Below are 27,621 nucleotides of genomic sequence, written 5' to 3' on the forward strand. Positions count from 1 at the left end.
GTTCCCTGACCGTGACCCGAGGGGAGGGGGCGGAGGGCTCCGACTCTGCTCTCAGGAGGCAGGGTGCTGGTTGGCAGGTCTCCTGGCCCCGAGGGCGTAGGCGATTCCAGAGTAGACAGAGTCAGCCTCCCTGCCTCCCCTGCCTGCCTCATCCAAACCATATTCCCATTTATCTGTGGCCTCTGCCTTCCTTGCTGCCCGACCTGTGAAACGGCAAGAAGGCGTGGGAAAGGGGTGAGCACGGGCTGCAGGAAAGAGGAGGCAGGAAGGATGTTGGTTAGACAGCAGAAAGGACTGCCCGTCAGAAACGAAGGACTGAGGGACGGTCCCTTCCTGGGTTGGCTGGGGGGGGGCGTCCTGCTTGGGGGCAGAGAACCGAGGAACTGGCTTGGGGCCCCGGTGGCTCTTTGAGCCCGACTCCAAGTGAAGCAGGGAAGAGAGGTCACAGGCTGCCTGTGGCTTCGGGGCCTGAGGGGTCTCTGTGCCCTGTGCTCCCCACTGGGGAGCAGGTCTGTCTATGCAGAGGCCGGAGGCACGGACTGGCTGGGCGGGAGTCCGAAAGCCTGGGGCCCCTGCCAGCCTGGTCTCCCCGCCTCCCTTCCCCTGCCTCTGTAGGGCCTGTGGGCTCAGACTCTGACTGGGCCAGGGGGGCTAGACGGAGGGGCGCCCCTGAAGGTCCCCCTCCTCCCAAACCCCGCCCACACGGCCTGATACCGCCATCTCTGCCTTCACCTCATCTTCCGTGAGTCTCTGATTGGGAAGCTCCCCAAGCTTGCTTCTGTCTTTCCCCCTCATCCGCCCCAGGTCTTCCGTCTCCTTCTCTGCCTTCCTCTGCCTCTTCTCTGCCTCTTGTGCTCCGTGCCTCTCCATCTCTGACCTGTCTGCCTGGCTGTGTTTCTCTTTGCTTCCCTTTTCGGTCCTGCCTCCCCCGCCCCTCTCTCCTTGCACTGGCTCTGGGCTGGGCGCCCTTGTCCACTTTCCTTGGCCCGCCCCGATCGCCGTCTGTTTGGGCTGGCCCCCTGGAAGCTGGCCTAGACTGTCTCCCCGAGACCAGCTCTCTTCCCCAGGCTGTGTTCCTCCCTCTAGTTCTGGGGCCAGCGCAAACCCCTTCCTCAGCCCCCTTTGCCAGTCTGGTCCCCTAAGGAGAGGCGGTGCGTGCGCCCCGTCGGAGCTCAGGGGGAGGAGCGAAGGAGCGGGCCCCGCCCCTCCCGGGTCCCTGCCCGCGCCCCCAACAGTGCCCGGGCCACAGAGCCGCCGCTGCCGCCCGATGAATGGAGTCGCCTTTTGCCTGGTCGGGATCCCGCCCCGCCCGGAGCCCCGGCCCCCGCAGGTGAGGCTCTGGGCCAGGGGATGGGGTGGGTCGTAGGAGCACTGCCGGGGAGCCGGAGGTAGGGCGGGGGTCGCCGCGCCCCTGTTCGTGAGGCACAACCTGGGGCGCACGACACGGGCACCGCGGGCACAACTGCAAGGAATACGGGCTGGTGGCAGGCCCGGGAGGGGGCCGGAGCGAGAGCTGACCCGGGCCGAGGAGAGGCAAGGAGGCAGGGGGGCAGGGGGCTGGGGCTCGCAGGGCTGCCAGGGCAGGGGCACAGACCAGGGCGGCAGTGCCAGGACCCCGGCGGCCAGCCAACGGGGACGGAGGTCCGCGCCTTTTGTCCGGGTTTTTCAGGCGGGGCGCCTGCCGCCGTTTCCTCTGCCCGAGTTTTCGTTTTCCGTTGGCGAGGCCCCGGCACAGCTGGAGGGAGAGGGAGTGGGGGAGGGGGTTCCCGGAGCGAGATGTCCTTGACCACCGCGGCCGGACACCCCCCTCCCCGCGCCACACTCGCCCCCTGCCGGGCCAGACCCGGCCGCGCGACGAACTGCCTGGCGCGATCCCCCCGCTCCCCTGGGTCCTGAAGGAGAGAAACAGGTTCGGGACCCCTGGTCCTGCCGGCACGGCTGCTCCCTCTGCCCCCTCGGGCGGGCTGTGGGTGGGTCTGGTCGCAGGGTGCCAGGGGATTACTCAGCGCTAGGCTGCTTTGCTTGGATTCTTTCATCTGCCAGCTGCTGAGGCTGGGGAGGGGCCAGCAGGGGCCTCCGGGCCCTACCCGGGCCAGCCCCCTACGAGTGAGCCTGGCTGCCCAGTCCCGCTGCGACGCCCGAGCAACACACTCCATCCCTTCCCAAGTTGAAGGGTTGAACACTGTCAAGCCAGTCGTCCCCTGAGCTTGGAAAAGAAATTCCCTGGGGGTCTAGATTGGGGTCAAGGTCTAGGCTGAGGCCTCTTCCGCTGTGGACAGGGCTGAAGGACTTAGGGATGCTCTTCCTCAGCCCTGCCCCCAGAGCTGAAGCCGGGGCTGGCACTTTGCAAACTTTGAGACCGGGTGCGCTTCCCAGGAGCTGGATGGATGTATGCTCAGCTCTCCCTCAGTCTGCATCTGCATCTCTCTCCCTCCCCGACTCCCCCTCTGCCTTTCAGCCAAAGTGTTCCTAATTATAAACTTGAAATTCAGGATGGACCGGGGGTGGGAGTGGAGGTCATTAAACCTGAATCCCTTGGGCTCCCCCCCCACCCCCGCACATCAACACACACATTTCAATCCCTCTAGCTTCTCCATCCCTGCCCCTACCCTGTGATCCTGGGTGGCCCTCCCCCTCTGCTGGGGCAACAGTTCCATCCCCAAGGTGGCCACTCTCACTGAGATGCCGTGCTCCTTGGCGTGTGATTTGAATCTTGATTACGTCACCAGTCGTCTCACCTCTAGACGCAACTCGAAGGCCCCCAGCCTCAGCCTCTTCCACTTGCTCGCAAGGTGGTTGAGCCCCACACCCAGGGAGCTAGGAGCTCCCCATTCCTGCATCCAGGGCCCCATGCCCCCGTCTCTTGATGAGAGTCACAAGATGAAAACTTCCCAGAAGGGAGCATTACTAGGAAGGCGGCTTTAGGATGCCATGGGGAATGGGGCAGGCTTTTCGAATGGGGCAAGTCGAGAGGAAGTTGTCCTGACAAATAGGCCTGTGGCCAGGCAGCCTGGATGGGCACTTCTGTGCCCCCTCCTCAGTCTGACCCTGAGCTCATGGGGGAGGGGAGCAGGAGACTGGTCTGGCCCCCCAGGGGTGCAGCGTTTTTGGCATGGATGGCAGCGGGGGCGAGGGAGGGTGCTGGTTCCAAGTAGGGCCACGCAGGAGTGGGCAGAGGTATTTATTGCTTCATCCTTCATTGCAGGGATACTTAGAAGGATTCTATGATGTGTATGGTTAAGAGACAGAGGAGCCCTGGCCGGGTGGTTCAGCTGATGAGAGCATCATCCCATGCACCAGAAGGTTGTGGGTTCGATTCCTGGTCAGAGAAACACACCTAGATTTCGGGTTTGATCCCAGGTTGGGGTGTGTGCAGGAGGCAACGGATCGATGTTTCTCTCCCTCTCTTTCTCTCTCTCTTTCTTTTTCCCTTCCTCTCTCTTTAAAATCAACACACATCCTTGGGTGAGGATTTAAAGAGAGAGAGAGAGAGACTACAAAAGAAGAGAATGGAACAAGTTACAGTATGAGGGATTATTGCATTAGGTCTTTGGGAGAACTTCCAGGGAGAGGCCTGTGAGCTGCCACATCGCAGGCTAGCCCGGAACACTGTGCAGGGAATATTTCCAGCACAGTGGGTTGGGCAGATTCCTGTGACCCTGGATTCCAGTACAGAAATCCACAGGGGATGCAGATACAGTCTAATGAGTGTATACATTAGCGCCTCAAAAAAGTGTTGTAAGGAGAGGGAGTTGCTTTAATGGTACAGTTGATAGCTAAGACATAGGTAGCAATTTCTCTGGGCCAGGATTTATACAAATTCCCTCCTTAACCCTCACAACACAACCGTGAAGTGGGTAGCATTGGCACCCCATCTTACAGTCGAGGGCACAGAGAGCTAACGGCATGAGCAAAGTCACATCGCTCACAAGTGGCAGAGTCAGGGTGGGGTCCCAGCAACCCGGTCGGAGTCTATGCTCTCACCTCGCCATCCCTCTTCCCAGGACCTGCCTCGACCTGCCATCATTCCCACCTTGAATCCGGGTCCATCTCACAGCCCAAGATCAAGGTCAACCTCTCGCTAGGTTGCAGCTTGGTTGCTTTTCTTTCAGTTGGGACAGGGATGGGGACAAGAGGCCTTAAGGTGGTAAGGCCTCGGGTGTCCATGGTTGGTGGGTGGGAGAATCAGCTCGTTTACCCCTCGACCCCCCCCATGCTAGCCTATAACACCTGGCTGTGGTTTGGTTCATTGGTGTTTTCCTTTCAAAGGGGCAGGAGCCCTGCTCTGTCCTCTGCAGAGGTTCAAAGGTGAGATATTGGCACAGTCTAGGATTTGGACAAAGCCTGGTTTTAATTATCCTGCTCTCTCTCCCTCCCTGGAGAGAGCCATGAATAGGGCCTGCGGGAGCTGGCTCTGCCTTTCCCCTAGCGCCCCGCCCCCTCCAAACACCCGCCCTTAGATCTAGGCCCCCGTTCCACGTGAAACTGTGCCAGCTCCCTGGCAGGGCAGTGCTAGCCAGTACCAGGCAGGCCTCAGTGGGACGCAGGCTGGGATGGCCTTGGGACTGGGCTTCAGGGCAAGTTTAAAGCCCTGTGGGGTGGGGCATATCCATCACCTGTCAGTGTGGGTCAGGACCAGGAGGGTCATCTTGTCCAACTCGCTAGGCGACAGTGGGGAAACTGAGGTCAGAGGGTGTCTGCGGCCAGGCAGCCTGCGAGTGGTGGATGTGAACCCAGGTGTTCCCACTGCCCGGCCCCCAGGCCGTGCCTTCCCACACGTGGTCCTGTCCTTGGTGCCCCCCTCAGTGCACCGAGTTCTGGGACTGGGCCCGGGAGGAAGAGGGTGGGTGGGGAGGAGCCAGGACGAGTGGACAATGTGTCCCGTTCATCTCCGTGTCCCCAGTGGCCAGCACAGTGCCTGGCGCAGAGTGACCCTCCATAAATGTTTGCGAAGTGCAGGCCAGGGAGCAGCCCCTCCCCTGGCTTCCCAGGGTGCACCGTGGCCAGCTCTGACCCTGGCATTGTGAGAGTCGGTCCACACAGCCGTGTCCTCTCCCAGCCTGGCATCATTTGCAGACAAGAAAAATAGTATTGGTGACTACTTCCAAAGTGCCCGCCACTCTAGGGAGGGACATTATTGTTGTCCCGTTTGACAGACGAGGAAACTGGCCCAAGAAGAAGACACGGCTTCCTAAGGTCACACTGCCAGTGGCAGAGCTGAGGAATTGACCTTGCTCTTGGCCTCATTCCAGGCAGGCCCCGAACTGTCGCATTTGTCTCGGTGTCCACAGAGCCTAGCGCGTAGCCCTGTGTGCTAACCGACCGGCACTGTGTGGGAAAAACACAGAATTCTGTAACCTCACCCTGTGGAAGTCGCTGGGGTTGGCGTCTTGGGAAGGCAGCCCACAGCTGCTCTGCTGTGTTACCTGTGCCGGGAACACCTGAGCCAGACCTAGCGAGGAAAGAAAAGCTCACCCACACCCTGTCATGACTGTCCTCCACCGCCTCACAGGGGCCGCTCGCTACCGGCTTCTCTCCCTCCCTCCTCCTCCCGGCGTTCCAAGGGGACGGAGCTGAGCGGTGGGCACGTCGGGGAAGACTACGGGTTGGATTAAAGAGGCCCGTTCCTCTCTCATCTCTCTGGCCCCGAGGTGTTCAGCGCAGCGCATCCCCTTGATGGGAGATTCTGCATCTCTGCAGGTGGAGGGTACGCAGAGTGTTTAGTTAGGGCCTGTCAGAGCTATCCACGCTCTCTCTCGCAGGAAGGGTGACTGGATTTCTAGTCATCTCCAGTCCTGAACCCTGAGATGCCCGGGGTCATCTCCTCCACCCCCCTCAAACCTGTGTGCCCCCCCACCCCCGCAACTGACTACTTCCCCTCTGGCTCCCTCTGTTCCCCATGCGCCGTCCGAATTAACGTCCGTCCGCATCGCGGGCCACACCTTCATGCACCGACCAAGGCTGGTGGGGAGCCGGTAGGAAAAAGAGGACTTAGCGTGGGGGTGACGTCTGCCCTGGTACCCGCCCCCCCAGCACCTGGGGAGGCGGGTTGGGTGTCAGGGCCCTCAGGTTCAAATTTCAGCCCTGCCCCTCGTTCCCTGTGTGACCTTGGCCACGTTACTTAATTGTTTTTCCGCCTCCATTTGCTTAGCCCTGAAATAATCCCTCAAAATGGTTTTTGGATTCCACTGGATTACATGAGGTAATACAGGTAAAGCGGCTGCCATGTGGTAATCTCGGCTCTAGCAGCGACTGTTGTTAAACAAACCATAATCGATGGATGGAACTGAGAACAACCCACTTCCAGCTCGGTACAGAGAACCCCGTGTGGCTGGGGTGACCCGGGGAGGAAATGAGCTGGCCCCGGAGCCGATGAGGTTCCCGATCAGAGGAGGTGAGCAAGCACAGGCTGGACTGGAGAGAGACTCCGGGCCTTGCGTGCGAGGCCGGCACAGGAAACCCTGAGCGCTCTGCGGAGGGGTCAGCCCCGAGCGCCAGGAAGTTACAGGAGCAGGTGGACCTGGTTCCTGCTCTTAGGGGTGGCGGGGGCAGGAGCGAGAAGTCGGCTGCCGTGGTTGAGGCTGTGCTGCGAGGCTCCTCCAAGAACAGGGAGTCCTGGGAGGCTGCCTGAAGGAGGGGGGCCTGGAAGGGTGGGTGTGGTTCTGTGGGTGGGAGGCCCTGGCGGGCCTGGGAAGGACTCAGTGCTTATGGGGCACTGAGGCCCTGGGATGCGAGTCCTGGAGTCGCCTCCACATTCCGGCTGCCCAAGGGGGAGGGTGTATGGTGGTAGCGGCAATGGGGGAACTGGTAGCTCCCTGTGGCCCCCACTCCCAGCCTCTCCTGGAGGAGGGGCCACGGCTACTCCCAGCGGCAAAGAGCAGGGGCCTGTACGGAGCGGAACTGGGGAAAGAAAGACTTCTTATGCCCAGCGCATTTGGGGGCGTCCGGGGGTCGGAGGAACAGTGGAGCCTTTGTCCCCAGCCGCCGGGAATCTGGCCGAGGAGCCGGCCCTGGGTCTGGCTGGGTTCTCAGAGGCAGGTCCTCTTTGAAGTGACCCTTTCAAAGCTCAGCCTGTACCCCTGGGTGGAGAGACAGCTTGGGGCGGGGTGTCAGGATGACTGCGACCTGCGAGCCAAGGATGGGAGCAGACCCAGCGCCTCCGGGCGGGCAGGCGGGCAGGCGGGCAGGAGGCGTGTGGGCTGGAGGAATGTGGCCGGGCGGGGGGTGCATGTAGGAGCCCTGTGGGAGGACAACCGCCCTGGGCCCTGGGCATCTGGGTGGGGGTCGATACAGGGAAGGGCAGAGTTCATTCTGGCCCCCCCGCCTGGCTTCTATCATTCCCAGCTTGATTTCTATCTGACTCTGGGCTCCTAAATCCACCGGTTCCTTCTCCTTTTTAATTTCCTCAAAGGGTGTGAGGGTCCCTTAGAGAGAATCCAGGGTGGACACTGGCCTTAGAGCCCTTGGTAGAGGGCCGGGTGGAGGTCTGGGCGGTCAGAGCTTCACCTGCTCCCGAGGCTGAAAGGGGAGACTAAAGTGGAGACCTTCCCCCTGCCACCACAGGGCTTCCCACCTTCTCAGTGTGAAGAAAGATCTGTATTTGCTTCAAATTAGGGGGGGGGAGAGACCCCTAAACGGGAACATTTTTAAAAAATATTTTATTTATTTTAGAGAGGGAAGGGAGGGAGAAAGAGAGAGAGAGAGAGAAACATCAATGTGTGGTTGCTGGGGGCTGTGGCCTGCAACCCAGGCATGTGCCCTGACTGGGAATCGAACCTGCGACGCTTTGGTTCGAAGCCCTCGCTCAATCCACTGAGCTACGCCAGCCAGGGCTGAACGGGAACATGTTCAAAATTTCTGCTGGAAGGCTCTTAGAGGCCACCCCTCTGCCCCTGCCTCTCCATGTGACTGGTGAGGATGCTGAGGCCCAGAACAGGATGAGGACAAGGAGACAGAGGCAGGAGGCGAGGGAGAGGGAAAAGGGGGAGGAAGAGGCAGGAGGGAAGCCAGGTGAGAGGAAGCTCAGGTGGCTGAGTTCCGGTCGGAGGGTGGGGAAGAGCCCCTGGGCCCCTCCGCTGACCTGCTGGGATGCCATGAAAGGAGGAAGGTGGGGAATCGGTTTCTGCTGATTTTTGTTCGCTTGCTTGTTTTTGGATTGGGCGGTGGACACGGAGCCTCCGGCAGCGCAGGCAAGAACCCTGCCCTGACGCTGCTTTCTGGTTCGTGCCCCCACATCCCTGTTTCTTGGTGGCATCGTGACATTCTCTGTACTTGGAGGATTCTTCTAAATCTCCCTTACCGTGTCTGAGTGTGCGACCCCCCTTGGCTCCTCTTCGAGAGAGGGGTGGGAGGGAATCGAGAGCCCCAGGTTGCGCTGGGGGGCTGCAGGCGGTTCCGGTGCTCTCCTGTATCTCGCTCTGGCATCTGCAGAGCTGAGCCCTCATTAGCTCTAATGAAGCCTTGGAACTGGGCCCCACCTCGGCCCTGCAGCACCTGCTGGGAGTGAGGGGGCAGCTGAGACTGAGCCGAGAGCCCAGGAGGGGGACGGATGTCTGTAAGAGTGGGAGCAGGAGAGGGGGGGCCACGCAACGAGTCTGGGGCTGCCGACAGGACTGAGAAAGGCCCACAGCCCTCTGTCCTTCGCTGCCGGGACTTTTCCTTGTGCAGTGGCCCCTGGATGCTTAGTCTCGTGGTGTTAGGTTATCTGAGAGACTAGGGCATCGAGGACATTCCCAGGCCCAGCTCACACAGAGTGCTACCTTGCCCTCTCCCTAATTTCAGCCTGGGGCAGGAGAAGGACCCGACTCCAGAAACTGGGGCGTCCGTCCTGGGAAAACCAGGCAGCAGCCAGACTGCAATGCCGCCTGGCCTGTGTTCGTCTGGCGATCACTCCTGCTCGCCCTCTCATTTCCTGTGCTCCGGCTCTCTCTGCGGCTCGTGGGACCAGGAGAAAAAAACACACAGTCCTGCCCTCAAGGGGTTCCTGGTCTGCTTTTTCCTGCCACCTGAAGGCTCCACGAAGACTGTATAACCACGGGTTCTGAGATTTGCATCTCCACTGTCTGCCAGTCCAGATCACCCCTTCACATCCTCCGCCAAAAACGTTAAGATAAAAATGATCTGGCATAACTGGGGAGACAGACCCGAAGAAGACACTGGCGGGTGTGTTCACTGTGACATCATGTGAGTGCGAATGTGGTAACAGCGGTTTAAAGATGGAAACAGCGTTGCTGGGTAGAGTCGCTATAGGCATTGGTTGAAAACTGGTTGGCAGCATGATTCATCTCCGTGCTCTCATTTCCTGTTTCCAAACCTACCACTGAGGATTCTTTAAAAAAATATATATATATATATATATATTTATATATATATATTTATATATATATTTATATATATATATTTATATATATATATTTATATATATATATAGAGAGAGAGAGAGAGAGGAAGGAAGGCAGAAAGAGAGGGAGAGAAACATTAATGTGTGAAAGATACATTGATCAGATGCACACCCCCAGCTGCGGACCTGGCCCACGACCCAGGCATGTGCCCTGTCCGGGAATTGAACCGGCGACCCTTTGGTTCCCAGACCAGCGCTCAATCCACTGAGCCACACCAGCCAGTGGCCACAGAGGATTCTTCAGTGAAACTTTGTTTGATGAATTTTCAAGGGCCATAACAAAGTGGTTGTATATTGACTGATACAAGACCTAAGACCCTGAGAAGGTTAATAACCCCACCAAAGGCTGCCCAGCATCTGAATTTAAATCTGAGTCTTCTGAATCCTAAGCCTACACTGTGTCGCTGTTACCTTCCCTGACAAAGAAGAGCCTGAAAGAACACCCTCCCGCCCTGGGGAGGCAGGCAGACACTCCCCCGTGCCCCGAGCTGAGCCGTGACAGCCAGGTAGGGTCTACCTGATGAAGGAGGGTGCCGATGCTCGATCGTATTCTGCTTCTCCATGACTCTGCTGGGCACGAGGTTCTTCTTGTGCCTGCCTGCCCAGCGTCTGGGTTTGCCCTTGAGTGGTGTGGAACATCCCAGGGCTCCGTCAACAAACACGGACTGAACCCCTCCTTCTTCTAAAGATGCTCCAGCCCTGAGGGAAAGAAGGCTTTGCTGAAGAGGTGAGGCTGGTCCAGGCTTGGAAGATGTCTGCTGGCCCTGGCTGGTGTGGCTCAGTGGATTCAGTGTCGGCCTGGGAACCGGAAGATCGCCGGTTCAATTCCCAGTCAGGACACGTGCCTGGGTTGCGGGCCAGGTCCCCAGTAGGGGGCTCGTGAGAGGCAACCACACATTTGATGTTTCTCCCCGTCTCTTTCCCCTTCCCTAAAAAAGAAAGATGCCTGCTGGGACCATAGAAGGGTGGTGGGCATAGAAGGGAGAGATGGACATTCCAGACCCGGCGTGACTTGCTCCCGTAGACACTGGGAAGCCCTGGACGGGAGTCTGGCAGTGGAGGCGGCAGACTGGGTGACGAGGGCTGCTGACACTGCAGCTGGGGGTGGAGAGGACAGGGTAGAAGCCCCCTCCATCCTCCCCTTGCCAGAAACCTGCCACACCACCTCCTCCGCTTCTCTGCAGCGCCTCCCCTGCCTTCGCCATTTCTCAAATTCCTGTTCGCCCTTCAACACCCAGAGGAAATATCCCTCTCTGTACAGCACACCCCCACACACAATGTCCTCAAACGTAGGAGGACTTCCTCTTGGGCGCACTAGGCCGTAAGCCCCGCAAGCACAGAGACATTGTCCTGTTCGCTGTTCTGTCCCCAGCCTCTAGCCCAGGCCGCGGTGACTGGATGTTGCATGAACCACGTGTCCCGCAGCACTTAGCATGGCGTTGTGGGAAGCACAGGATACCGGCCATAGGAGGACTGGTTGCAGCTACCATTTGTTGAGGGCCTCAGTGCCAGACCCTGCGGTGCTGAGCACTTCACACACCGTCTCTCCAATCCGCACAACGGCCCCGCGAGAAACAGATGATCTCTGTTTCGTAAACGCAGAAACGGAAGCTCAGAGAGGTTAATGATTAGTTCAAGGACACACAGTTAGGAAGTGGGACCAAGCTGGGATCTAAACCCCCAAATCCTCTCAATCCTGTTTCAGAACTTTTAAACACTACGCGTCTTTATTTGGTGCATGTCTATCTCTTTATAAAGCCAGGGACTGTTTTATTAATTTTAAAAAATCCCTGTGGACTACCAAACTAAGACTTGTTTGGCATCTCCTGGGTTCCAGGGACTTCACACTGAATCCTCTCAAGGATGTCACTTACAGCTCAGGAGACTGAAGCTTGGAGAGGGAAGAGATGTGACTTGGGTCCCACAGCCAAGGCCTAAACTGAGGCCTCTTTGACGCCTCTTTCCCCAGTGTCACTGGGCCCAGCCCAGTTGCCAGGCCTTTGGTGACACCCAGCCAATAGTCCTGGCATGAAAGAAAAAAGGGACTCTGAGGTTAACTGACTTGTTTGAGGGCACACAGAGGGCAGGACTAGGCTGGGGGCTGGGTCTTTGGTCGCTAGCTCAGTGTGCTCCCCATTGTGGTCACTGATGAGGACATGGGGTCCAGAGGCAGGGCAGGGACCGGCCAGTGCAATTTCCCAAGTACCCAGCTGTCAGACACAGGAGCTCGGAGCAGGAGAGGTTGACCTGGCTCTGGGGTGGGCAGGGACGGCATCTGAAGGTCATAGCCTTGCAGGGCCTTGACAGAAGAGGGTGAGAAGCCTCCAGTGCACAGTATCAGTGGAATTTGAGTCACAGGGTGACTCCAGGCTTGGGAACCGCAGCCGCCAGGGATGCGGCCGAGGGAAGGGGCCCTGTTCGGTGCTGATGACTGGCGCTCAGAGACTGGCCGATTGCCTATTGGGCGCAAGTTCCCAGACCCGCAGAGACCCGCCAATCAGATATGTCCGCTGCTCTCTATTTGCATGACCACACCCCTTTGCTCCAGCCACTCAAGTTCTGCCCCCAAGCCTGCCTCTTCGGCCTCCGCCCCATTTCTGGCCCCCTGCGCAGGGCTGGCGTGGGAGGGCTGGGGTGGGGGGCTGCAGTGCTGGGAAGGGCCGACCTGGGCTGCCAGCCTGGCTGCACTATTCATAGCTCAGGGGCTGGCGTAGTTCGCATACTTGGCGTTTCTCACGTCTGGCTGGCCCAAAGCTGCCACCCCATTCACGCTCCTCCCTCCCTCCTCTCCTCTTATCCTGTCCTCCCATTGCCTTCACCCTACCTTCATCTTCTTAGCCAGTCTTCTTGACATCTTGAGGTGGCTGAGCCCGTAGGAGGAAACTGAGGCCTAGAGAAGAGGCGTGCCTTTGGGCGCAGCCTGCACCGAGAAACTAGTAGTAAGGAGTCGGGCAATGTAGTGGCCAATAGCCTGGACTCTGTGCTCTGTCGGCAGACAGACCTGGACTTGAATCAGAAATGCCACTACTTCTGGGACCCTAGCAAGTTCCGTAACTCGCAGCGCAGGAAGCTTTTCAGGAGCAATCAAGCTAAGACCTGGAGGATAGGGAATCAGCTAAAGGAAGATGAGGGAAGGAGAGAGGCAAGTGTTATATTCCTGGGAGAGGGATCTTCGGGTGTGGTGGGCCAGCCCTGAGTGGACAAGGGCTTGGCCAGCTAGAGCGAGGGGACAGAGGACACTGCAAAGGGGATCGAAGCAGTTTTCCTTTTCTCCCCACCTCTTACACCTTTATTCCAGCACCCCCTCTCCCCGCTTTCTGAATCTGGTTCCCATTGAGGAAGGGGTAGGATGTGAAGAGATAGAAGATCTGAAGCAGCACCTACTCCAGGTAGACCTCTCCACCAAGGACTGTCTCTGAGGAGTGAGTCCTTCCCATTCAGAGATAGGATGCCCAGTACCCGCCTCGTAACAGGAGCTGGGGATCTGACAGCCGGCAGAGCAGAAGGTCCCAGCCTTCCAGAACTCCTAGCCCTGGGGCAGGGGGAGGGATTTGTTGGTCAAAATAACCTCATAAACACATAGGCACCAACTCATGAGTGCTGTGAGAGGGTGCAGAGGGACCTGACCTGGTCTGGGGCCCAGAGGAAGTGACTCTGGGGATGTGACATTTTTTTCTGAGAACTATAGGGTGAGTAGGAGTTAATTAGGGTATGGGTTGGTAAGGCAGGGAGGGAGCTGGGAAGAGGACCAGCATTCCAGAAACAGCATGTGCAAAGGACCTGAGGCTAGAAGGGTGGGAGGATGCCTGGTCCTCGAAGAAGCTGGAGGAGGCCAGGGTAGCTGGAGCACAGAGGAAGGGGGTGTGGTGGGCACAGAGCCTGGAAGCATGGCCCACAGAGTCCGGTGGTTCTAATATTAAAACAATTGGTCTGGGCGGTCAGGGCCAGAGGAGGGATGGCAGCTTGGAGCAGAGGAGTGGCCGTGGTGAAGTGGGTCGACTTAGACATTTGGAAAACAGAGTTCACTCTTAATGGGAGGAATGTAAGGCTGGGGCCATGACACCTCCCATGTATCAGTCCCCAGAGGGCCTTCCCAGCGACTTCATCAGGCTGCTGTCCCTAGCTTCATTTTGTAGCTGAAGAAATAAGAAACCTGTGTGACCTTGAGGCCACATAGCCAGAAAAAGACTACCAATGGCAGCCCTTGGCAAATGTGACTCTTTCTCCATATCAGCCTTCTTGATTCAGGGACAGTGATCTTTCTCACTAGCCTACTACCCCCCCACCCCCACCCCTCAGTGCTTCTGCACAGCACCAGACTGGGGGGTAGGGGAGGGGCCAAGGTGGTAGGGGTGTGTGTGTGTGTGTGTGTGTGTGTCACACTTATCCCAAGAGGCTGCTCTGCTCTTTTTTTTTAAAAGAGATTTTATTTATTTATTTTTGGAGAGAGGGGAAGGGAGGGAGAAGGAGAGGGAGAGAAACATCCATGTGTGTTGCCGCTCATGCATGCCTGACCGAGAACTTAGCCCGTAACCTTGGCATGGGCCGTGACTGGGAATTGAACCGGCGACCCTTTGGTTCGCAGGCCTGCACATTGAGCCACACCAGCTAGGGCTGTTCTGCTCTTAAATGAGGTGATGCATGTGCAGTATGCTTGCAGATGATAAGGGCTCAACAGATAATAACATGCGGCTAGGCACACTGAGGAGGGGTAGGGTCTGGGGCCGCAGGCAGTGCCATCTGTCCTCTTCTGACCACAGAGCCCAGCCCAGAAACCAACCATCTCAGCGCCCTCCTGGGCAGGAGCCAGGGGAGGTTGTTTGTCTCTGCAGAGCCACCATCCCCTCCACCCTTTCAGCTGCCCCTGGGGCATCATGGGCTGGATTAGGGAGAGGTTCAGCTCCCTGGTGGGGTGAAGGGATGACCTGGGCAGGTTGGGCAGGGCCTGGGTGAGGGGGCGGGCGGTTTCAGGGGTGGGGCTGAGAGCCTCTCTGCACAGGGAACCCCATGTGCCCTGGGGAAGGTTTCCGGAATCTGCTGAGGCCTGCCCTGGGAGGAGATGTGGTCTCAGCTTGACTGGGACTGAGCTCTGCCTTGGAAAAAGTACAAAAACACACACAAAAAACAGAGGGTGCACCTGTTGTTTTGCCCAGGTGGTCAGACAACAGGGAGCGCTTCATAGACAGAGCCACCCCTTGGAGTTCTCTACCCCCTCCCCCACTGTCTCCTCCGAAATGAGCTTCCCAGGGCAGAGTCAAAGAATGGATATGACGGCTTTGGAGAGGAGCCATTGTGGGCGTTCTTCTGCCCCCAGGAATGACTGCCCTGAACATGATATGAGAGGCTCTAGCCTTCCTCTCTCCAGTACTGCTAGACCCAAGGGAGAACCTTCCTGAGGCTCCATAGTCACTCTGTCTTTCTGCAGAGGACCCTGCTCCCTTGTAGGAGGTGGGGAGGGGTAATCCTGGAGTGTGACAGGGGCCGGAGGGGCCTGGAGAGTGCGGCGGGCAAAGGCAGGGTGAAGGGAATGAGGGCACCCTGCCCTCTCTGGGCCATGAGAGCCATAAGTGTGCTAGAACTCGGCCAGCAGGGGGCTCTCCTGCACACGGGACCCGCCTGTATCTCCGAGACTGCATCCTTCAGTGTTTAGGCCTGTTTTTCTTGCAGTGTGTGCACGGGAGAGCATGTGAGAATAGAACCTTGCCTCCGTGTGCACACCCTTGTATGTGTGTATGTTAAGGGTGTTTTGTAGGCTTGGAATAGATGTGTGTTCTGTTTGCAGTCAGCCCTGGGGAGGCGGGAGCCCCACGCTTAGCCCAGCTTTTGCTGGAAAACTCTTCCGAGGTCCCGACACCGTGGGATATGGCATCCCCCGAGTTCGTGCCTTTACCAGTTCAGCCTCTGCCAGGCGGCAGGCCCCCATCAATGCCAAGGACCTACTGCATCAAGGTTCAGACTCTCCGGCAGCTTGAAAGCTCATCCTGTGCAGGGAGTCCTAGGGCCCCCAAAGATGGCAATAGGGGGTCTGAGAAGGCGCAGTGGAGAGATGTGGGGGGGAAGGTCCTCCAGGCAGGAGGTGGCCAGCTGTCCTGGACAATATCTGTGGGAGGGCCTATCTCTGGGCCCCTGTGGGAGACCTACCTGTTCATTTGTTTCATCTTCTTTCAACAACACTTTTTTCCATTTGAATTCTGATCTTGCCATGTTTTTTATTGCAGTAAAATATACATAACATTAAATGTACTGTTTAAAAAACATTTTTAAAATCCTCGCCTGAGGACACTTTTTCATTGATTTGAGAGGGAGAGGAAGGGAGAGAGAGAAACATCGATACAAGAGAGAAGCACCAATTGGTTGCCTCCTGGTATGCGCCTGGACCAGGGATTGAACCCATAACCTTTTGGTTACAGGTTGATGCTCCAACCAAGTGAGCCTCACCAGCGGGGGCAAAATGTACTGTTTTGTAAGTGTACAGTTCAGTGGCGTTGAATGCATTCACACAGTGGTGCAACCACCCCCGCCACCCATCTCCAGAACGTTTTCATCTTCCCAAGCTGAAACTCTGCACCCATTAAACAATACCTTACGTTTCCCAGTGCCCCAGGCCTCGGCAGCCACCATTCCATTTTTTTTCCATCTCTCTGAATCTAGTTATCTCACTTAAGTTGAATTGTACAATGTTTGTCCTCTCGCGTCTGGCTTATTTCACCTAGCATAATGCCCTCAAGTTTCAGCTTGGCCGCAGCATGTGTCAAATTCCCTTCCTTTTAAAGACTGAGTCAAGTTCCGTCGTGTGTGGATACCACCTTTTGTTCACCCATTCATCTGGTGAGGGGCGTTTGGGTTGTTTGCACCTTTTGGCTTGTGAATGATGCTGCTGTGACCACGGGTGTGCACGTATCTTTTTGAGTGCCTGCTTTCCCACCTTTTGGGTACACAGCCAGCAGTGGAATTGCTATGTTTAATTTCCTGAGGACCCGCCGTACTGCTTTTCATAGCAAGGGCATTATTTTTGCATTCCCACCAGCCATGCAAGGGATCCAATTCCTCCACGTTCCTGTCATTCACAAATAATTGTTGAGAGCTTACTATGTACCAAGCACTCTAGGAGCACAAATCTATTTCGGAAACCTCAGTAGCAGTTATCCTTGTGAGGCTCTCAGTCTGAGGGGGGAGACTCAGGTCATGCCCTCGAGCAGTCTCCGATCTGAGGGGAAAGACACAGGCCGTCGCCTCTGGGAGACCCTGGACTGATATGGGGCAGAAACAAAGAAACACACAAATGAAAAATGAACCCCGCTGTCAGGGAGCTCCCATTCTGATGGAGGAGGCACAGGCCCTTCCTTCTGGGGAGCCCCAGACAGGCCCAGAGACCAGAAGGGGTATGTGGAGGGCTCGCATTGAGACATCAAGGGGCTGCTGAGCGGAGTAAATCAGAGGGTTGGAGAGGGCTTGTGGTGGGCCCCGTCCCACACGGCCTGCAGTTGCCTGGGCGACGGCCCCGCTGTTTACTTTGTGGCTGGCTCCGGACTCACCCTTTTCTGCAAGTGCTCATTTCCCACCAGGAGGAAAGATGCTCATCTTTCGCCTCCCCTCCCCCAGGAGGGAATGGCTCTCTTGCTGGGAAAGGTCCTGCCAGCCTGGCACTTTTGCCAAGTTCCTTGCCTGCCAGGAGCAGGCCGCACATCCTGGGGTCTCATGTCTCCCACCCCCTCCCCGCTCCCGAAGAACCTACAGGACAAGGCTTCGGGCCTGTCCAAGTCCCACTGTGGGAGGGGGGCTCCTGAAGACTCCTCCCTGCTTGGGGGCGGCTGGGGTGCACAGCAGCCTGTGGGGGGCTGGCACAGGGAGGTGGTGACCCCCACGTCAGCGGGTGTGTCTGGCCCTGCGTAGACCCCCCCAAGTGTCCGCTTGTGTCACTGTGTCTTTGTGCACACGTGGCTGCGTTGTTCGACTGTCTCAGTGCTAGTGTGGCTGGGCCTGTGAAAGTGTGAAAATCCAAAAGGCAGTCAAAACAGCTTGCATCAACCTTGAGGGCATCATGTGAAGTGAAATAAGTCAGACCGAAAAAGACAGAGACCGTATGACCTCGCTTATATGTGGAATCCTAAAAAACAAGCAAGCAAATAACCCAGACCCAAACCCTGCCAAACTCATAGAGGACAGGTTGGTTATTGCCAGAGGTGAGGAAGGGGGGTTGAGGGGGGTAAGGAGGTGGATGGGGGTCAGGTGTGGGGTGTTGGGGGCATGGCCAAATGTCAAAAGTTCCGAACTTCTAGTTATAAAAGAAGTCGCAGGATGTAATGTACAGCATGGCGACTATAGTTAATAATACAGTATTGCATATCTGAAATTGCTAAGAGAGTAGATCTTAGAAGTTTTCATCACAACAACAAAAAAATTCTGTAACTATGGCTGATGACGGATGTTAACCAGATCGCTGCGGTGCTCATTTCGTGATGCACGCATCTGGAATTACTATGTTGTACATCTGAAACTAACATGATGTTGTATGTTAATTAAACCTCAATAAAAGAATTTTTTGAAGGAAAAGAAAAAGAACAACAAAAAACCCCCTTGCATTTATTGAATCCCTACTATGCGCCTAGGGCCTGCTCTAAGGACTTTCTTTACTTAATTCTCCCAACAACCAATGAGGTGGAAGTTAGTGCCGTTCTCATGGTACTGGTGAGGAACCAAGGCTCAGAGAGACTAAGTGGCTAGGCTCGGTCTCACAGCCAGCAAGCGGCAGGGACTCCGGAGCCCGTGGTGAGCTCACCCGTGGGCCATGCTGCCGCGGAAGAACGAGGGGTTTCTGTGCTACTTGGGATCACGCTGGTCCCTCCTGGAGATGACTCTGGGATTTCCGGCATTGCAAGTGCTTTCTCCTCCCTTCCCCCAGCCGTCCCTGGCTCTGGCCCTGTTTAAGGGTGGGAGGGGAGCGTCACAGCCACCTCCACTCAGAGCAAGGCTGGCCCTGGACGGGAAGGGGGGAGGGGAAGCATGAGTCTGGAGCGACTCTTGAACCACACCCTGCCACGGGCCCATACCCAGCGCGGGGTCCCCAGGCTCCCAGTGACTAGGGGTTATCTGCACGTGGAGGGTGTTGGGGAAATGCAAGCTTGCTGGGCCGGCTCACCAGCTCGGCGTGTTGGGGCACGTCAGCACTGTACACAACTGGTGCTGGGAACCAGGCATCTGAATGGGGCAAAAGGGTGGAGGAGGACCGAGGGGGCAGCTGCCCTTGAATGAGGAGACTGGGGCAGGGGTCAGAGGCCCGGGCGCGGGCGGGTGAGATGCCTTGGGTATCGCATTGCCCGCATGCCTGGGAGGGACAGGGCTGGCGGTGCATGTGCTGCGTCTGGGTGGGGGAGGCTGTGGGGTCGTTGTAGGTCTGCGTTTGGTGGTGTGCGGGGAAGGGTGGATGGGTGGGCCCAGCTGAAGCTTCCTAAATGCCAGGTCATTCATTCTCTTGGGGTGGGGAGCCTAGTTCTTGTGGTTTGGGGCCTACTTTCTGGGAGGAAAGCCAGAAGAAGGAAAAGCAGGAGAGTTGACCCCAAGCCCCTCTCTCTCACTTCCCGAACCGCTCACCCTTCGGAGGCAGCGGCTGGCGTTCCTCCTCCTCCCGCCCCCAGGCCCTCGGGCGCCGGGACTGCCTTCTGCCCCGGCTCTTGGCTGTCGGGCTGGCGCCTGGGGCCTCTGCTCCTCCGGCCTGGGCCACCCTCTGGTTCAAGGGCTCTGGCCCCACCCTCGAACAAGTTGTTTCCCCCCGGGGAGAAGAGGCTCGAACCCCTGACAACGGGCCCCTTTGGTATGTGAGAGTCTCCATTTGTCCTGGGCGAAAGGAGCAGGCTTGGGCTTGAATCTGGAACTCGGAGACCCCTAAGGGTTTCGGGACCTGGCGTGCTCACAGCGCTCGAAGTGTCCTGAGGACGAGGTGGGCTCCAGTCTTGCTCTCCGAGGTGCCCCAGGCCCTGGCACAGTGCCTGGCCCGCAGCAGGCACTCAGAAGTGGTTGTTGAAAGGATAAACAAGAGGAAAGTGGGAAAAAGATCTGTTTTAGGCTTTAAAACCCTGGGGTCTGGTCCCATCTTAGTAAAAGTGAGGCGTTGAACCAGTCCCTTGTCCTCTTTGAGCCCCCGTCTCTACATCTGAAAAATGGGTATAACAATAATCCCTGGACATCCAGTTCCTAGGGTAAGGGTCAGATGAGAGGAGGTGACAGTGCTTTGAAGTAGTGAAGGATGGTTATGTGGTTTGGAGCGAAGAAAACTGGGCGCCCTCCCCTGGAGGGTGCCGCTCTGGTGACCTGTCCCGAGAACCCCTGGAAGATAAGAGTGAATGGATTTTGCAAGCTGGTCAAACGAGAGGATGATGGGAGGGACTGCTCAGCTGGGTAATTCCTGATGTGGGGGGAGGAAGCTGGGGAGGGTGTAGGGAAGGAGGACTCACGCTGGACAGGAAGGCTTGGAATAGAATCTCAGCTACGCCTGGTATTTCCCAGCCCTTGGCCCCCTCCCCTCCACCCTCTGGGGCCCACCCCACATTCCTTTCCCAGAGGAAATGGGGGAGGGGGCTGAGAGGCTCCCCAGGCCTGGAGGATCATTTATTCAAACTATGTGCAACCTTGGACCCTACTGTGTACACCCCCCTCCCCCGATATCCCTGTAGAAGCAGCTGGGGCTCAGGGGGAGGGGTGGGGAAGGTGTGGGTTTGTGCTGGGCCAGGCTGTTACCTTCTTTGCCGGGCCTGCCGCCCCTGCCCGGTGAGAGGGCAGGAAATAGACATCATCCATGGCTCATCACCTCCCAGGTATGTGCGTCCCTGGACACAGAACCCTCAGGGGTTGAGCCAGACACGCAGCAGCACCTGTTGGCCTTGAGAGGCTCCCTGGGGCATGAGTGGGGAGAGTCACTCCGTTTGCCGAGAACCAGGGCCTGGACTTACAGCAAGAGGAAAGGAAGTTAGGTATCTAGAAGGACTTACAGCCTGCTTGCTGGGAGAGCAGGCCAGACTCTGACTGAGGCCATCCCCGTGGCCATTGCCCTCCACTTGGGGCCACGGAGTCTGACCTGGCTGAGGACATCTTGGTGCTTCCGGCGGGAGAGGGCCGGCCCCGAGCCTCTGGTTTTTCAGTGACCGAGGAATAGTGGAGGGTGCTGACGGAGACGTCATGAGTGCTGCTCCCTTGACCGCGGTCCTTTCCCGCTCTGCTCCTAGGCCCTCCTGACTCAGCGCCGGTGGCAGCCTCCCTCTTCCCGTCTGGCTTCCGGCAGGGTGGGGGTGGGGGTCCAGCTCCTGCACAGGGGGCCCTGCAAGCAGCAAACAGGAAACAGGAGAACAAAACCGCTCCCTGGCCCCCACATGCCTCACCCTCACCCTTCCTCCTCCTTTCCTCCTCCCTCCCTCCCTCCTGCCCACCCCTAGGGTCCTCTCCCCTCCTCCCTCTGCTGCCAGGACCCCTCTCCTCTCTGCGCCCCTCCACGTCCCTCCCCTGCGGCCCACAGCACTGTCCTTCCTCGGATGGGATGAGGGGGCCAAGCCTTCTGCTGGGCTCTCCCATTGGGCGGCTGCCAGCGAGGGCCCAGTGCTCGGGTTCTGTCCCCCAAAACTCCCAGGTCTGGGAGCAGGGTTTGGCTGGAGCTGCCTCCCCCACCCCAACCCTGGCCTCCCTTTCCTGACTGCTGGCTGGAACCTGGGAATAAGACCCAAGGTTGGAGTGGGGGTTCTGGGCTTGGAATCCTAGTGTTGCCATGACAAGCCGGGTGCTCTGGGGCCTCAGCTTCCTCGTCGGAAAACCGGATCCCAGCGGTGGCCCCAGGCCACAGCGAGGGGCCATGGCGGGAAACACACTATTTTCGAACAGTCAAATGGGACAGAAACAGTGGTGCTGACAAGCACCTACCTACCAGCCCAGACCTCTGCCGGCCCCACCCGGGAAGGGGCTTGGGGAGGGGGACGGCCAGGAAGTTGGGGAGCAGGGTCTGCCGTCCACTTGGGCTTCCTGACTGACTCACAGGCTGGGCGTGGGGCGTGGGGCGGGGGCCGGCTCGGAGCCCATTGTCAGCGCCCTGTTGGCCCCTCTGGGCAGAGTGAAGGGTGGTGGGTCCTGGGGAAGGGGTAGTCACACTCCCCCACAGTGACGGTGGGGGCTGCACCTGTAGCCTTCGGGCACCCTGGGGTGGGTGTCAGGAGAGCACCGGTTTCCGCGCCGGGCAGGGTGTGTGCCTGTGCAGTGGGAGTGCTGGGCGGCGTGGGCATGTCGTGTGCCTGCCCTTGTGCGGGCTCTGGGTCTCTCTGTGGGGTGTGTGGGGCGGGTGGGTGGTGATGTGGGGGGTGTCTGGTGGGCTTTCAGGCCATGGTGGGTACCCATGCACATGTGTCTCCTCAGGACATGTGGGCCATGCACGTATGGGAGGTGTCCAGAGTGCGTGTGCGTACGGCATGGAGTCCACACACGGTGTGGGTGTGAGGGGGATAGTGTCTGATGTGTGTGTTTCTGTGGGGTATGTGGGAGAGGGAGAGTGAGTGAGCGAGCATGTGTGGCTGGCAGGGTGTGGGGTGTGTGGATGTGTGTGTGGTGTAGGTGTGTACTGGGTGGGTAGGGTGTGTTTATGCGTATGCATCCATGTGAAGGACATGTGTACACATGTGAATGTGTGTTTCTCTGGGCGCAGGAAGCTGGGTGCGGTGCGTGCAGGGCCCCTGGGGGGTGAGTTTTTGTGTGGGTGGGAGGGTGAAGGGGCTCCGTACGTGTGTGCCTGTGCAAGGGCGCTGTGTGTGCGTGTGTGAGTGTGTGTGAGTGTGTGGGCTGGGGCGGCCCTGGACAGGGGCCGCCCCGGAGGGGGAGGCGTCTGCTCTGCGCGACTCGCCGGCGTGTCCGGGCTCCGCGCCTTCAGCCGAGTGGAGCAGGAGGCGCGGAGACGCTCCAGCCGTCCTGCCGTCCTCTGCGCGGGCCGGCCGTCCCTTCGGGGTCCCCGGGCCCCGGGCCCGCGGCTCTGGGGGGCGGGCGGGGACCCCTGGGGCCCGTCCGCCGCCAGGAAGGCCGAGGACGCCGCCCGCGGGGCGCCGAGGAGTGGCCGTGGTCCCCCGCGCCGCGCGCCCTGCCCCGGAAGCCGGGCCCCCGGCGGCGCGATGGGGCCGGGACAGCCGGCGGGGCCGGGGCGCCCCACCTGCGGCGGCGCTGGTGGGCAGCGCCATGTGGCGCTTGGATCGCGCGGGGGCCGGGGGCTGGCGCTGGGAGCGCGCCGTCGGTGTGGACTGCAGCGCCCCGGAGCCGCGCTGCCTCTGGCTGCCCTACCTCCGTCACGGCGACCGCCACGCGCCCGGGTCGCGGTGGGCCAGGGTGAGCGCTGAGGGAGTGGGGGCCGGGGGCAGGGGGCTGGGCAGGCCTCGTGGGGAGGTGGGGAGGTGGGGACGCGGGTACTGGACCACCAACTCCCTGGGATCTTTGAGCCGTGTATGCCCTGCATTCTGGGACCAGTGCCCCAGAGTGGGGAGTGAGTGAGGAGCTGGAGAACTGCCGGGGAGGGTGGTAGGACTGAGGCTGAGAGCTTTCCCAGGGGTGCTGGATGACAAACCCTAGTCTGGGCGAGGGCCTCCAGGAGGCTCAAGCCTGCTAGTTCACAAGCAGCGGCAGCATGGAGGAGACCTGGGTTATTGGAAGAGATGCTGGGGCATCTGGAATCCTGGGGAGTTCTGACCGGCAGGGACCTGGAGCCAGAGGCAGGTGGGAGCACCACTAAATGGAGTGGAGGGCTCCACTCCGCCCTCCCCTGGGTAGTGGCCGGGGGCCCAGGGCACCCGAGGGTTTTCTGGTGGGCGAAGGAGACTTGAGGTGGCAGAGCGGGCCGCAGCGGGCTTTGAGCGACCTGTGGGTGAGGACTAGCAAACAGGGCAGGCATGGGGAGGCGGGGACGGTGCTTCTGATGCCGGGGACCGGCCGGGCTGGCAGGGCGTGAGTCACATTGGGCACCCTGCCCAGCGTGAACGTTGTGCTCCCTGTGCTGGCCTCTTTCTGCTCCCGGGGGGAGGAGTGGGATCCTGGGGTCCTGTTCCTGGTGTTGCCGGCACACCGCATGCCTGGCGGTGTCTAACCTGGGGCCCCGGGGCCGCTGCCCTTCCCCTCGAATCTGCTGGTGTTCCTGGATGTCCCTTTCTTTCCCGACACGAGGGTGGGAGCTTTTGGAACTAGATCTGAGGCCCGACAGCATTCATCAGGTGTGTCCCTGTGTCCCCCGAGCCTCTCCTTCTGTACCCCCTTGTCTCTGTTCCAACCGCAGGGAGCAGAGTTGGGGATGCGCGGGCTGCACCCCTTCCCAACCTAGTCACCTTTCTAGTGCTCATTGCTGGCTCCTCTGTTTCTGCCTCTGTCACCTCGTTCCCCAGCAAAATAAGAGCACGACCCAGCATGGTCTCTGGTGGGATGGAGGGGAGGAGAGGGGACAAGCGTGTACGACAGCATAGAGGGATTGAGGCCAAACCTAAGGAAGGGAGCTTCTCACAGCAGGGCCGCCAGGGTGGGCTGTTGATGGGGGCTCTGGTGTCCCCACTTAAGGCAAGAGTGTGGTAGCTTTGGCTGGGGGATCGCCACACGGACATCCTCAAAAGCCTAGTGGGAGAGGATGGGGGAAGGGAAACTGGAAAGAAGGAAAAGGGAGAGACTGAGATAAGGTTGGGGGCGCCAGCAGTGCCTGGGTGAGGAGGGGGCCTGAGAAAAGGCATGCCTGCCGCCCCGGGTTACAGGCGGGCACCCCCAGAAGGTGGCACCCCCCGGGCAGCTGGCAGCTCCAGGCAGGATGTGTGCTGGGGGAGGAGTGGGGGGCATGCGGGGACCTGTCTCAGCCACTTCTCGTCACTGGGGCAGCTGGTGGCTTAAACCTTAATCCAGGACACCAGCAAAACAATGGTCCCTGCAAACAGCCTCAGCTCGGAGCCCGGGCGGAGGGTGCGCAGGGGCGGCTGCCCCCGCTGGAGAGGAGCGGGGGCTTCTGGGAGGAGCGGGCAGAGGAGGGTCTCCCAGGGCCCTGTCTTCTCCCTGGTCAGTTCATTGCCAGGTCAGCAGGGATAGGAAATCCGGGGGATGTCAGCCCTCAGCAGAATCCCCAGAGAGTTTGCTCCCTGGGCTCCCGTGGGACTGCAGGTCAAAGTGGGAGAGTCCCGGCTGTCCCCGGAAGGAGGCGGAGCTGGGGGGGCATCACCGGGCCTCGGACCCCGTGCCAGAATCCCAGCCCAGCCTTGCTGGACCGGGGGGGGGGGGGGGGGGGGAGGGGGCGTGCCACTCTCGCTTGAACCCTTGCAAGGACAAAGAGCCCACAACCGCCTCTGGGCAGTCTGCCAGACCTGCGGGCTGACACGGTGTCACCTCGCCCTGGAGCTGAGCGTCCTCATCGCCCACTCAGCTGCATCCCCTAAAGCGAGGCTGCTGCCCCTGCCACATTCCCCTTGACTCTTCCCAGCCCCGTGTCGAATTCCCTAGCGTGCGCTGGGCACAGAGCAGGCTTCCTTCCACCAGATGCACGAACAGGAGGAGGCTGCATGGAAATATGGTGGAACTTCTTGTATCGGCACATTCTGGTGGCGAATTTGAGCTTCCTCCAGCTGTTAGGTGGGGAGGAACGGGGGAGGTCCTCACCCCAGAGCCAGCGGTCTCTTCTGCACCCAGCCTCACCTTTCCTTCCAGCGCCGAGGAGGGATGAGGGGGGTGAGGGCTGTTGAGAGGGGAGAGAAAGGAGCTTCTTGTCCTCCGAAGGTTGTCAGGTTAGGCTGCCCGGAGCGGGGGTTGGAGAGCCCCCAGGGGAGCCCACCTGGGCCCCCATCTTCTCCAACCCACCCACCGCCTCCTGGCGAGCACACCTCTCTGACACCCCCGTCACTCGCTCTCTCTCTGTGTCCGGACAGGGAGCCTCCCCTCAGACACTGTCCATGCTCTTCTCCCTCAGGCCCCAGAAAGTCCTGTGTGTCCCCAAGCCCTTGTCTTCAGACACCCTCTGCCACGCCATCCCGGGCCATCCCAAGTATCCCAGCGGGCCGGCCGGGGGGCAGTTAAGTGCCCCCCGCCCCCACCCGGGTTCTCCCTTAGTCACCGTGAGCCGGCCGGGCCCTGGGCTGGGCTCCTGAGCCGCAGGAAGTCTCTTCGGTCGTCTGATGTCCAGTCGACTCCCTCATGGCTCTGGGTCCCCCACTTGTTCCGGCTGCAGCTCCTGAAGGACACGTGTGTGGGCCAGTCTGTCCGTGCCTATGTGTGTCTGTATGCGTGGCATGTGCTGTGTGTGAGACTATGTGCAACTGTGTGTACCCATGTCTGTGTGCCCACATAAAAGTGCACGTGTGAATTCATCTGTGTGCATGCGTCTTGCACATGAGCGTGCTCGTCTGGGTCTTGTGGTGTGCTCTGTGTGCACGAGTGCGTGTGGGGGTGTCTGCATCTGTCTGTGGGAGTGTCTGTCTGTGTGCGTGCATGAGAGTGTGCAGTGGCAGGAATGAGCCCAGGCAGCAGCCGGCCCCGAGTGTCCAGTGCCCGGCACATGGCAGGTGCTTGGCGAACGTTTGGTGGACGGAGCCGAGCCAACACCTGGCCCACGGCATCACCTTGTTTTCGGAGGCAAAGGTGTTAGGAGGGAATTGAGAGGAAAGAGAGAAGGAAGAAGCTTGAGGGCTGGTGAGGGCGAGAGAGGAAGGAAGGGCCGAGAAGGGTGCCCGGAACCCCAAGGACCCCCCCTTTTAGGTCCTCTGGGCCTGCAGACTGGGGACCCTGGGCCGCGTGGCCACTCACCCGCCTCCCTGTGCTTCCACAGCTGCCGCTGGGCCCGAGAGATGGGTGCGCTCCCGGGCGCCCCCTTCCCTGGCAGGGGCCCCGGACGCTGCTGCTGCACAAGAGCCCCCAGGACGGCTTTGGCTTCACCCTGCGCCACTTCATCGTGTACCCGCCCGAGTCCGCCGTGCACTGCGGCCTGAAGGTACGCACGCCCAGGTCCCCGCCGCCCGGCCCATCCTGAGGACACCTGGACAGGGGGAGAGGAGATTGCTCTGTATGGTCCCCTTCCTCGCAGTCCTTTTTCCGTGGCCCAGGTCATTTTCAGGCTCTCAGGGGAAGGCGGCAGGGGCGGGGGTGGTCGGTTCAGTGCAGGAGACCTGGAGGTGGGGGCCAGAATGCCAGTGCACACCTCAGACTTGCGGCCCCTGGGAGGGGAACGACCTCCCCGGAAAGACGCAGTCCCGGGACCCCGTGTCCACTGGCCACTTCTGAGCGGGTTCATCGCTCGCTCTCAGCCTGAGCTCTCAGCGGTTAACACACCCTGGGAACCCCTCCCGGAGCACCCAGGCCCCTGCCGCCCTTGCTCTGGGTGCTGGAAACAGCTCTGGGCTGGGATGGTTGTAGCCCTGGTACAGCTCCCCACTCCCTGTGGTCCCTGGGCTTCTTTTGTCCTGCCGTGACCTGCGGGCGTTTCTCTCCTTGACCCCCAAGGGGCCTTCCAGCCCTCATATACATGTCAAGTTCTCTCAGTCCAGGAACCACGGCAGCTCAGCCCAACCCACGGAGTCAGCTTGGGAGGAGGGGGTCCTGAACGTGAAGCAATTATGCAGGAAGACATGGGGGGCCCTAGGCAAGAATTGGGGCTCCCCAGGAGTGCCCTGCTCCCTTCCCCAAGTCTCCCAGCAGGGGAGAAATATTTGTTTTGTATATATATATTTAAAATATTTTATTTATTTTTAGAGAGGGGGGAAGGGAGGGAGAAAGAGAGGGAGAGAAACATCAATGTGTGGTTGCCTCTCGTATGCCCTGACCCGGGGACCTGGCCTGCAACCCAGGCATGTGCCCTGACAGGGAATGGAACTGGCAACCCTTTGGTTTGCAGGCTGGTGCTCCATCCACTGGGCCACACCAGCCAGGGGGAGAAAAATTTATTTTGGAGTCAATGAGCCTGTTTCTCCCCTTCCCCCGGGGCTGGCACCAACCAGCCTGTGCAGCTGTTGGGGTCTCCCCTTGGGGAACTCGGTCCCCCGTGCCGGAGAACTGAGGCATTGGCTTTCACTGCCTGTGTCTGTGCACTTGCACGGCTCTTTGTGGGCACATGTGTGTGCCTGGTGTGCTGGTCATGTACACACACATGTGCATATTGGTACCTGTGAATACATATCATGTGTACACGGCTGTGCAACTCTCCTCTCCATGTCTGAGTCCGGGGCGAGGGGGCTGCACACGCTATCTCACGGGCTGCA

At 59.3% G+C, this 27,621-nt stretch overlaps 1 protein-coding gene across 4 annotated transcripts in view; it reads left to right on the plus strand.

The window, feature by feature from the left end:
• Nucleotides 1-27,621, plus strand: part of ARHGAP23 (Rho GTPase activating protein 23) — a 77,071-nt gene that overhangs the window by 7,098 nt on the left and 42,352 nt on the right. Inside the window, exons 1-2 of one of the 4 annotated variants that reach the window (XM_028521606.2) lie at nucleotides 1,215-1,330; nucleotides 26,196-26,357. In XM_028521606.2, the coding sequence (XP_028377407.1) occupies nucleotides 1,268-1,330; nucleotides 26,196-26,357 (225 nt within the window). In that variant the 5' untranslated portion in view covers nucleotides 1,215-1,267. Of the gene's footprint in view, nucleotides 1-1,214; nucleotides 1,331-22,287; nucleotides 22,745-26,195; nucleotides 26,358-27,621 lie in introns of those variants that run through there. The other 3 variants (XM_036033838.1, XM_036033839.1, XM_036033840.1) reach the window with 3 other exon arrangements.

This window comes from Phyllostomus discolor, chromosome 8 (assembly GCF_004126475.2).
Source record: "Phyllostomus discolor isolate MPI-MPIP mPhyDis1 chromosome 8, mPhyDis1.pri.v3, whole genome shotgun sequence".
Classification (NCBI taxonomy): domain Eukaryota; kingdom Metazoa; phylum Chordata; class Mammalia; order Chiroptera; family Phyllostomidae; genus Phyllostomus; species Phyllostomus discolor.